We start from the raw sequence: 12,200 nt of genomic DNA on the forward strand, positions 1-12,200 counted from the left end.
ATTTGCAGAATTGCTGGAATGCCGGGACAAAAAGCAATACTGGGCAGCAAAAAATCAGAGATGTGTCTTTCCGAAGACACAGCAGAAATAACCTATACCAACCAGCATCACAGGCATCCTCCTCCAGCATAGTTTCTACACCTAGTCGCAAGGTAAAAGTCCATGAGACACTGGAAGAATGGCAAAATTACTGTCTCTCCACACCGATAGCGGCACTTTTTACTGCACCTGGCAGTGGACTAATGCAGCTCACTTTTAACACCATCCTCCCTGCTCAGTCTGCCGAGACATCAAAAGCTCCACTGCCCCTACATCATGGTGATCACAACACACAACTGGAATGTGAGAAATGTAGGGCATTCTACACCACATACATTGACATGACCACAACCCAATTTATGTACATTGAGCAGCACACAAAAGAACAGAGCAGGGAACAACTGTGGCATGACATGCGACGGGTACGGATAACAGCAAGCACAGCCAAGAATGTGCCAGTTCGGGCTACCACAGCACCAGACAAATTCTTGTCTGAACACCTCCATCCTACCTTTCAAGGTAACGCAGCAACCCGTCAAGGAGCAGAGGGTGAAGAGCACGCCAGGCAATACCTGCTAGACCAAGGTCATGACATCGATGTGAAAGGTTTGGTGGTTTGCCCGAGTGAGCCATGGCTTGCTGCGAGTCCGGATGGTGTCATGAACAGAGACACACTACTGGAGATCAAGTGCCCTGTCTTAGTCAAAAACCAGTCCCTTACTGAAGCACTTGCTGCTAAAAGCAGTGAGATCAAACGTATGCCCACAGGGGAATTCCATCTGTCCTTCAATGGGCCAAAGGGATATTACATGCAGGTGCAACTGGGCATGCACTGCACAGGGCTACGGCAAGCCTTGTTGGTGATTTGGAGTAACACTGAATGTCTGCAGCTCAACGTGCTCTACGACCAAACCTTTGTTGAGGGACATACGTATCTCAAGGCTACACTCCTTCTATTTCACCCACATGTTGCCAAAAGTTGTCGATGACTTCGATGATGGAAGGCTGGAGTTGTGTTCCAGATACATGGATGTTGTAAAATCAGCATGACCTGCTTATGTGTACTGGGGTCATTAGTCATTCATTTTTTAACCCCTTGTCCCCTGTTGTCACAAATTTGTGACAAATCCTTTCTAGCTTTTATTTATCTTTATCAAACTGATTTATTTTCTTTTACTTACTCTTATTTATTTTTATATCAGTCACTTATTTCTTTATTTATTGATTTTATTTATTTAATATTTTATTCCAGTCTTTTTCTTTTTGTGATATTGTGAGATTTTTTTCCTGTATTTACTTTGTTTTTATTTAATTATTAAAAAAAAATCATCCATTAAGGAGTTAATGAAATTGTCCCTTTGTTATGGAATAGGATCAATAAAAATTAATTCATTTCTTCTCAAATCAATTTGTTTATTGTCATGTGTCAATATTTACAATACAAGAAAAAGAATAGCACTCACATGTTTTTCTTAGTTAAAACTCTGTTTTGTCTTATCAAAAATCACCAGAAAGGGAACAATAACAATAAATGTACACAGGTTTTTCTAGCTGAAATTATTTATATTTATATATATACATAAAATAAAGGAATATGTACAATTTAAAAAAAAAAAAAAAACAACTGCAGGTAACCCAGGTTTTGATTTTCATAGGGACTTAAACCTCATGTGAAAAAGAATAGCACTCACAAGTTTTTCTTAGTTAAAACTTGTTGCCTTATCAATAATCACAACACCAGAAAGGGAACAATAAATTTACACAGGTTTTTCTAGCTGAAAGTATATATATAAAATAAAAAAGGAATATGTACAAAAAAAAAAAAACTGCAGGTAAACCAGGTTTTACTTTTCATAGGGACCTAAACCTCATGTGGCAGTCGGATGAATCTTGTCCAACCGCGGGGTCATGGAGATGGGGACAGTTTGGGACAGAATTTTGAAGACTTTAAGTCTTCGGATTGCCCTCTCCACATGTATACGGACATTGGCCACTCGTCTAGTGCGCGTTACCTCCTCATTGGTCAATTGACCACGCTTGTGGGTAAAGGCAGGAATATTCAATTTCACCTTCCTTTCATGTAGTACATCTCGAATCGTGAAACCCCTGTCAGCCATTACTTCATCACCAGGCCTTAGGGCCTCCAGAAACCCACTGTTCATAGTGATAAACTTGTCACTGCTTTTACCAGCATAGGCCTCTGATATAAACATTATCAGCCCATGAGGTGACACAGCAACAAGATATTTGGCAGTATTGGTTCCCTTGTAATGACTGAAAGTGGCACTCCTACAGTTAAGGTTTGTTGCTCTCTGAATAGCCGTTTCAGCACAATCGATGATGCAAGTGGTCTGGGGGTGGTTCTTTCTAAAGGATGGTGGCATGTTAGCACGTATAACACTTCTTGGCAGCCAGGCAACCATGGGTTCAAGCTGCTCACCCAATGTACCAATCCAGTGAGCAATCACCTTACTTGCTTCACCTTTAGACACTTTAAAGCGCTTTGCCACATCCCCTAACACAAGGTTCAGTTTAAGTTTCATGAGGGTCATCAGTATTTGGTCAACAACAGGAATACTACATGATGGTTTACTAAATGGCAACATCGTTTTCACCAAAGTAAAAAAATATACCAGACGCAGTCCTGTGTACAGCAGCGAGGTATCATCATCCAGGAGCATATCATCAGCCACAGTCTGACCCCCAGTCTGCGTCAATTTGTTCACGTGGTCCAACTTTGCCGCGTAGCTGTGGTCAGTTTTTGTTAGGTCCTCCCATTGTGTTGCAGCATCTTTAAACTTCGGCTCGATGCACACTGCTAAAAGACAAACAGCATCAACTATAAATGTATATACCAGTCTAACTAACACAGGACAGAGACACATATATCAACAGTCGAACTTATGAAAAATATCAAGATACACTTACCATCCGATTGCGTGTCACTTGTGTTTCTGTCGAGTTTACGTCTCTTTTGCTGGGGAGGTCGCTCGTATCCCAACCAAAGTTCCGGGAAAGGGTTTTCCTCTGTGGGCTTTTTATCAATGAAGTGATAAGAACAAACAAACAGTCTTTTGGGCGGATTCTTCAACTTCAAAGCCGCTAGCCACTTCCGAGATTCAACATCTGTTTTTGGTTTCTCATACAACGCATACAGGGGAGCACATCGACATTGGCGCCTTGTAGATGGTTGATGGTAGAAACATTCTCCTTCCGACCAAACATTCAGCAATCGCCACGAGTTGTTGCAACCGCGAACAGCACAATATGTCCCGGAGCCGTGTCGGCGTGTAACACCATCCATAATTTACTTTTTCTGCACGCTAACCAAAGACAGTAAAAGACGCTAACTCGCTAACCGGAAATTATCGGCAGACACAACCGGAAGACGTTGGCAGAGTGAAAGGATAATGGCGGCCCGCCTATTTCACATAGGAAACTCGTCTATAGAGCATCACAGTCCCGCCCACAGCCCGAGAGAGCTTTGGTGCCGGAAGTAAATTTCCCATTCATTTCTCCCAATTGACTTTCGAAAAAATCCTTATCTAAAGAGTTTTAGAGCATGTGTGAGGATAACCAGCTATGGCTGAACTCATATAAGCTTACATATAAGCTCAAGTGATAATGTAACATATTATTTTGAGTGAAAAAAGTAATAGAAAATCCAAAAAAAGTCAAAGGTACAAGACTGTGTACATATTTTAATTTCGAGCGAAGGAACTACTCATCCCATAAACCACCGCGCCTCACTGAATTTGACTGAATCCCACAGCCGCGAACGAGCCTTTTGAGTGACTTCCAAATCTGACGACGGCCGCACAAACTTTTTCCTCCAGTGAATTTTATTTTATATAGTAAATATGCAGTAAAAGCAGCTCTTTCAGTATTAATCGTGTAAATAAATAGTGTTTTATATAGGTTTCGTGTATTGATTTTTATATTTATCATCGTGTATTTTATATATTGTGTGCGTGTTTGAAAGAGGTTAACGATTGCATCAGCAACATGGTGCAGTGCTTTGTACCTGACTGCAATCACCGCTCAGTAGTCAACACATGTCGTTGCCATTACACAAATGTTCAGTAAATTTTTTATAATTATTTTTTATAATTATATTTTTTATAATTATTTGTATGAAAATATTCTTATAAAATGAAGCAACACCTTTCCCTATGACCTTTTGGACGTGGCTCATGTTTATAACAGTAATCTTGGGGGGTGGACTCGTTTTAAAATAATGTAATGTAATGTTTTTTTTGTATTTTCTAGTTCAGGGAACAGACACAGTCTCTATAGTGTGATATCTAAGTGAAAGAGTCTCTATGTGCTGAGAATTAACTGACCTCTGTGACGGGAGGCAGCTAGCAGACGGTCGGTTTAGCCAGTCTGTCTGCTTCCTGACCTGGGCCCCACTAAGTCAAGTATAAACTCTAATGTATGAACCTCAACAATGGGGTCGAGGTTCATATGCTGAATCTTGATATATGTGTGAGTCATGATCATGTCCAAATAATTACATAACGACTTAAAAATGACTTTAAAATGTTTAAAATATTAAAGCAGTACCACATTTCATGCAGTTGTATTCTAGGGCTACTATAATGTAAAATAATTAAATCTAAAACGATGTCCTCAGATCAAATTCTGGGTGAGATCAGGATGTGTGGGGTGTTGTGTAGAAAACGGTGCCAAACCACAGGTCAGTCATCTAGAACTGTTTAGATACAGCAGCACAGCTTTTAAAAAGACAAGACAAGGAAGGGGTTTTGCTAGGGTTATAGAAACAAAACAAAATGTTTAAATGCATTAATAACTTAAATATTCATAATTTATTACACTAATTTTACCTTAAAATATAGATTTAGAAGTTCATATTGCAAAGTGTGCACAGTAGAGAATTTAAACAGGTCATCAGGTCTCAGCAGTCATCAGTAACGCTTTATTGATGCCTGCAGCGCCACCTACTGGTCGGAACAGGTACTTTTCAACAGTGACTATATTCAACTTATTTTTCTCATTTGTACATTTTATAGGTCTGGCTTCCGGCCTCATCCGCTTCCAGTTATTTTTAGCTGTGCAAAACAGCTGGTTTTGCAAATGAGTGCTTTCCATATTATTTTAATGCATTTTCTTTATGAACACTCAGTTTTTATAGTGTAAACAGTTTTAACGTTTGTGCTTTTTAAATGGACAAATCTCAATGCGTGTTTTTAAAAGTTAAAGTGGTGCGAACAGATGAAGAAGCTGGTGCAATGGAATTGTTTACATCAAAAACCTTTCCTTTTTATTTGTATTATATATATATGTATGTGTGTGTGTGTGTGTGTGTGTGTGTGTGTGTGTTTGTGTTAATTATGTGTGAAAAAAGTGAATCTTCAAAGAGTTTCAGGTCGCCTTTAAAGTTGACCAAATGAAGTTCTTAGCAATGTATATTAATAATCAAAAATTAACTTTTCCCAAATTTGGTCATGATCTTTAGTTTTTTGCTCTTTACTTTTTTGTGAATGATTTTTGTCATTAAAGAAAAATTGGCTACTGCTACAAACATACCCGTGTAACTTAAGACTGGCTTTGTGCTTTAGGGTAACATTTGATTATTAATTAACCCTATGTTTTTTCATCAGGTTACATATTTGATCACTCAAACCCCTTTATCTAAAACTCCACTTAATTATCAGTCTCACACATCTGCCATGTGTGGAGGTTTGTGGTTAATATGCACAGGAAATCTGGGTAGGGATCCTCATTTCAACATTTAACATTTCAACATTCATAGTGTCATAAGATTTGACACTAATTCTAATTTTGAACACTATTTAGTACAGAACCAGGACGCACCGTTTGATATCAAATAGGTTGGTGCTGAACTTAAAAGGTTGTTAATTTACGCAGAACCTGAATGTGGGCTAATAAACTCTTCTCCTGAGACTGTCCTCCTCTTAAAAACGACCAAATAGGTCGTTTCTGCAAGCAGCATATTACGACCTATTATTACGTTTTAAAATCAAGCGCCCTCTAGCGGCCGTATTACGACAGTCTCGTTTGTCGGGTGTGTCGTCATCAAATGACCTTTGACTGTCGTTACCATCGTTACCACCCAAAAAAAGGAGGCGTGACCCAACATCTTACCATGCGTTGTTGTCCAGGTTTGTAAACAATTTTATTTTATGGTTTATTTTTTAAGGTACTGTTCTGATTGTCTGCAATTAATGTCAAAGTAAGTGCAGTTTGACGTTTTCTTTACAAATATGTTGTGAATGCCAGTGAACGAATGTGTGGCAATCGCAACGAATCTGAAATGACCAGTGACCACAACACTTACCATATTTTTTTTTTTACCATGATAACTGTTTTACTGTGGTATTTGTAGTTAAAAATCATTAACCACAATGCCATGCCTTTAATACCTTTTTGTAATGTAATTGTGATTCAGTGGTTTTTTTTTTTCAGTTTTGCAGTTTCTTCATATCACATACATCTCCAGCTCCTACAACAACATTCAGTGTCCAGCAGCTCTTTATGATGCTCTCTCTCTCTCTCTCTCTCTCTCTCTCTCTCTCTCTCTCTTTCTCTCTCACTCTCTCTCTCTCTCTCATTTTCGTTTCCTATTTTTCTGAACTGTAATTCATAAATAAGTCACACATATTTTTCTTTCTTTCTCTTGTTCATCATGGCATATTTTCACAGCTCAGAATCAGATTTTGATCAGTTCTTGTATTAACAGGGAACTTGTACTCGAAGCTCAACTTGAAGAAGTTTCCAGTGAAGATGAAGTCCTTCAAAGGTTCGACACAGGTAATGTTGAAGATATGTAGTTATAACTGATTTACTTTAATTAATTTATCCTTACTTTATGTTAATAACCTTCATTATAGTCCTTCCTTTCAAATATTTTGTTCACAGATCATTTCTAACACACTGTCTAAACATGTATGTATTAAAACAACAACAACAACTTGTTACTTTTTCTTTATTCCAGCTGAAAAGGAAGACCATGGGCCTGTCAAACCTTGTTTGTGGAGAGGGATGAATTTGACCATCTTGTGTGTTTACGGAGAAGACCAAAAGCTGCTAAGGCAGATATTTCCAGAGGTACGTCTGTGTTGATCTGAGCACCTCGACAGAACTTTACTGCAGTTACATTTTGCACCGAATTTTATGTTTTTTACTTTTTTAAATACCTCACGACCCCATCAGTACAAACCCTGTGCTATGTCAAAGTATTAATAATTCAAACAATTTCAGCAAATTCATATGATATTGTACAAGCGTACTCTCCAGCTTTTCCTCCTGCTGTCATTGACCATCGCCTCAGCTCTCATGCAGACTGTGTCAGGAAATGCTGTGTAACTTGTCATGTGACACAAAAGGGGCCGGTTGCGTAAACATAGCTATTATGTTAAGACTGTGACCAACTAGCAGTTAACCAAGAGATAATCATATTTCTTAGTAAAATTGGACCAATCTATGTTTTTGTAACTGACTTTAAACAATTATGACAAGTCTAGAGTAAATCAAATTATATGGCTAACTTTTTTAAAGATTAGTTTAAGCAGTTTATGCAACCGGCCCCAGGTCTTTAATTTATTTGACCAAATTAGATCATTTAAAGGTGTTTACAACAAGAACAATAACTATAATGACTATTTTAGCATCGCTACCAACAAATTATAAAGTTCTGTTTATTATTATACACGCTGCAGTTATGTTGTCTTTAACCACTAGCCCGTTGCTAGGGGGAAGTCGTGGCTTAGTGCTTAGAAAGTTTGACTCTTAACCATAAAGTTGTGGGTTTGAGTCTCGGCCCGGCAATACGACTTTTTTTGCGCTGCCCCCAACTGCTCACCGGGCACCGTAACATAAATGATCCCCACTGCTCCGTGTGTGTGTGTTCACTGCTGTGTGTGTGCACTTTGGATGGGTTAAATGCAGAACAAGAATTCTAAGTATGGGTCACCATACTTGGCTGTATGTCACGTCACTTTCATTTGTTGTCAATGTTTTAATTATTCATCATGTTATAAATTCAATTTTTTCCTGTCTTGCAGGATTTCTGACAGATTACTGAGTCCTTCTCCATCAGCTCTCCACAATAGCAGCCCTTCCAAAAGCATCCACATCACTCTCTCTTGTGTGGCACATCTGCTCTCAGTCGTTAGCATGTCTACTTGTATTATTTCTCCTCTAGTCAACACTCCCATCTCTACTGTGAACACTCCTGTCACTATCACCATCCCACCTACTGTATTCTATATGCCATATATATATATATATATATATATATATATATATATATGTGTGTGTGTGTGTGTGTGTGTGTGTGTGTGACCTTTAAGGTCATTTAATGATAGAAATGCATTTTCCAGCTGAAAATGATTTATAAAATATAATTATTAATAACCGTTTTAGTTTGTCTTGCATATGTTCACAACAGAAGCGATCAGTGATTACAAGAGATTAAGAGGTAATCATGTGAAATATTAGTCTTAACAATATTTTTCTAATTAGTTAATCACTTTTAAATGAAAGAAAAGAATATGATTTCAGCTGGTGCCTTGCAACTCCTGGTTTGTAAAAATATTATTTGGCATTTTATAAACTTCTCTGCAAACAAATTGACAATTTTTATTTATTTATTCATTTTTTTTATTTTATATATATATTTTTATATTAGCCAATTTAGTTTTAAAGGGATTTTCTATTACATAATTCTGTCTGTACCTATTAGTTACTTTATCAATCAGTAATTTTTAAAAGTTGTTATATTTCACAATAATATATTATTTTTTTGTTTTTATTTCTTCATAGTGACAAACTAGAGAGAAAGAATGGTGTTATTTGCATTGTTTGTCTGAAAAGTTTGACATATCAATAAACACTGATATGGAAATTACTAAAAAAAAATTATCCCTGTGTTTTTTAAATTGTATTTATTTATTTATTTTTATTATTATTTTCCTTTTTTTCTGTAGTTTAACTGGTAGAGCTAAAAATTGCAAGATTGTAAATACATCTCCAAAAAACACACAAGTGATTAAATGTATACATTTAATACACTATAAATATATAAATATAATATTATTTTTTCATACAGTATATGCAAAAATGTTGAGCTTAAATATTGTACATTAATATTAGGGTAAAGAATGTGTATAATCGCAAATATGAGGCCCTTGTTTGAAAATAAATAACTGTAATCAACAAATCTATTGCTGAATCAGGTTTACCCCACAATGCAAATCCGTCATTTTAGTTTTATATTTAGTGGGTGAAAATAAATTCACCACAAGAACCCGGAAAAGCCTGTCATGAATGGCCGTATATGGACAAGTAAGGGTGTCGCTTCTGCTCAACTGGATTTTCATTGGCTTTGAAATCCACTTGGCACTCGAGGACTCGCTGTGACTGGACTTTCTTTTAGCCCAAATTAAAAAACGTTTAATGTTGCAAAGTAAATTTTGCTGTAATTATTACGTCAATAGTACCTTCAGTTAACAATGGTGCATTGCTATATTTTGTGAAATTACCTCTTTACCGAGATCCTAACCTTAAACCTGAACATAACTTAATTGAACTACAAAAAACAGCGCCATGACTTTCACTTTCCATCGATAGAATGGCTAAGGCTTATGGGCAATGTAGTTTAAAATGTTTAATAATGAAATTGTGAAAAATACTTCTTTTTTTAAACAAAGGGATATCTAAGCATGTTTATTGTGCAAAGTTATATGACATATGTGAGAGGCAGGCTGACATTTTTTATTTTACTAAGAGTACTTTTATAAACACATGTATAGCACTTTTCTATGAATGTTTGAAAGCTGTGCCAAACATTATTTAGTAAACATAGCATAATGAGTTGTCCTACCAATTTTCTTTTTGAAACTATAATCAGATTTTGATTTACAGCCATTTGGAATGTTAATTGTTTTGCTCTTCAAGGGGACTCTACTGGGCCCCTGGGGATGGAAGGGCAGGAAAAAAATGCACAGCTCTATTCTCATCATTGGCAACAAACTGTTGAGACACATTTTGTAGGTTGTCTTTTCAAAAGCATACCATTATGTAAGTTGGAAGTCATAGTTATCTTAGAATTAAGACACCAGAAAATCAACATAAGTGCCCATTTGGAAAGAGCTCAATTTATTTCATAAGATCAAGAGCAATAATACAGTGCTAATAGTAAACAAAGACAACAAATACATATTCTGACATTTCATCAGACAAGGCCAATGTGTCATTCAGTAAGAAAATGTGTGACAGTGTGCAGTTTATGGTTCCATACAATTCATGCAATTTAAAGAATCATAATATAAAATACCTAATTCATAAATCTCTGTAAAGAATGTCTCATCTTTGTCCTGCTCAGGAGCTAGACATCAGTAATGTGCATGAACATCTTCATTATAATACAGAACAGGATTCATGTTGATCTTTCCTTGATTCATCACCTTCAGTTGTGCATGAAGTCCATGCAGTCTCTTCTAATGCAGCTCTTCATCTAACTGAATTTCATTAATATTACTAAATGTTCATGTCTTCATCAAAACAACCATGGTGATTATATGTGTTGTTTACAAAATTAAATGGTGTATCTACCAAAAAACCATCTCTAGTACAGAATATTCACCATACTTGATTATCCAACACCATACGCAATATTTTACTAGGATGCAGCATGAAGACAGATAAAGAAGCATATTAAGACAAATTATATTCAAGTGAAATAAAAATGGGTTACATTAAAACCATTTTATTTTAATCAGATGAAGAAACCCAGATGAAGGCATGGTGAAATGTCTTGAGCACCAAAGAATCACATCCAGTTTCCTTCTCATCATCAGAGCTCTCCTGGTTTTCTTCAAATCCATGTCTCTATCATGATCTTCTTCAATGTCATAAACAATTTGCAATTGTTATCCAGCACAACAATACAACTGATGAACAAGGCATGTGACCAATTCAAATCAAATCATTTTATTATCACAATGCAAGTATACAGGTGGTAAAATGCTTTTCTGCAAACTGCAGCATGACAATTACTGAATATATTTGCAACACATATACAGTATCAAAAATATAAACCGTATACATAAGAGCTCAATACAGGTAGAAAATATAGTGCAATACTATACTATACAGAGAGAACAAAATGAAAACAATTAACAACAATCACTGTATACTGTAGATATACCTCTGCCCACTGCTCCGGGTGTGTGTTCACAGTGTGTGTGTGTTCACTGCTCTGTGTGTGTGCACTTCGGATGGGTTAAATGCAGAGCACAAATTCTGAGTATGGGTCACCATACTTGACTGTATGTCACGTCACTTTCACTTTCAGTACAGTATGAATTAGTGCAAACAGAATATCAGGTTGCAGAATAATAGTGAGTCAGAGTCCAGTCAGTGTAGCTGATAGAGTGCAGTGCACACAGTATGAGGCTGCTGGTGTGTGTATGTGTGTGTGTGTGGTGTTACTGGTACGAGTTCAGTTCAGTCTGATTGCCTGTTGAAGGAACTTGTTTTGCAGTCTGCTGGTGCTGGTTCTGTGATAATGTCTGTCTGATGGTGATGTTGAGAGCAATCCATGGCTCGTGTGGCTGGAGTCTCTGACGGTCCTCAACAAAAGAAAAACCTTGCGTAGATGTCCTGGAGAGACAAAATCATTGTGTCAATTATATATTATTATTATTTAGAATTGTTGTAATGGACATACCATTGATTCCTGTTGAAGGTTGTTGGAGGTATGGGCTCTCAGTTGTGAAGTTTCTTTTATGGCCGTAACATCTGTGCAGTCACACAGCTGTTTGGGAATTCAGTCTTCACAGTTTCAGGCTGCAGCGCTGCATTTGGTGACCATTGACTCCTCCATCTCTGGCCTCAGACCCGCTTCTCTTTAGTCTGGAGTGAAGACAAATGTTCTCAGTACCAGCTTTCCTTCTACTGCAGTCTTTCTGTACAAGTAGAAAATAATAAAAACAGTCATAACAAATCAGTTATGTATTGAAAACTCATAGTACATATGAAGACTTCAGATGCAAAGGCATCTAAGTTCCACCTGAAGTTTTCTTCTAAAATTCTTCTTAGAAGAACATTTCATACAGAACTTAAAGGCTTTTGCATCTGAAGTCTTCATATACAACACATCTCGTTCTTCATTT

General features: G+C 36.9%; 1 protein-coding gene and 1 long non-coding RNA gene across 4 annotated transcripts; one reads left to right on the forward strand and one right to left on the reverse strand.

The window, feature by feature from the left end:
• Window positions 1-1,490: 1,490 nt before the first annotated feature.
• LOC127963113 (uncharacterized) lies at window positions 1,491-5,322 on the reverse strand. Its single transcript, XM_052562825.1, has 2 exons — window positions 2,968-5,322; window positions 1,491-2,857 (listed from the first exon to the last, which is right to left on the reverse strand). The coding sequence occupies exons 1-2, from the start codon at window positions 3,341-3,343 to the stop codon at window positions 1,908-1,910; spliced, it is 1,326 nt and encodes a 441-aa protein (XP_052418785.1). The 5' UTR covers window positions 3,344-5,322; the 3' UTR covers window positions 1,491-1,907.
• Window positions 5,323-6,010: 688 nt separating this feature from the next.
• Window positions 6,011-8,943, forward strand: LOC127963430 (uncharacterized). Of its 3 annotated transcripts, none has more exons than XR_008154814.1 (4): window positions 6,011-6,256; window positions 6,764-6,834; window positions 7,019-7,131; window positions 8,088-8,943. It is a non-coding gene; the product is annotated as an uncharacterized LOC127963430 (long non-coding RNA). The 3 variants fall into 3 exon arrangements; XR_008154812.1 differs by having other exon boundaries at window positions 6,011-6,185; window positions 6,490-6,834; XR_008154813.1 differs by having other exon boundaries at window positions 6,011-6,185.
• Window positions 8,944-12,200: the final 3,257 nt, after the last annotated feature.

Source organism: Carassius gibelio, chromosome B8 (assembly GCF_023724105.1).
Source record: "Carassius gibelio isolate Cgi1373 ecotype wild population from Czech Republic chromosome B8, carGib1.2-hapl.c, whole genome shotgun sequence".
NCBI classification, from domain to species: Eukaryota; Metazoa; Chordata; class Actinopteri; order Cypriniformes; family Cyprinidae; genus Carassius; species Carassius gibelio.

What these genes read in the sequence shown, in the direction of transcription:
- LOC127963113 (XM_052562825.1), bottom strand. Translation starts at nt 3,343, where the DNA reads ATGGATGGTGTTACACGCCGACACGGCTCCGGGACATATTGTGCTGTT. An exon ending in AAGTGACACGCAATCGGATG is followed by an intron (nt 2,858 to 2,967) that starts GTAAGTGTATCT and finishes TTTGTCTTTTAG; the next exon opens with CAGTGTGCATCGAGCCGAAG.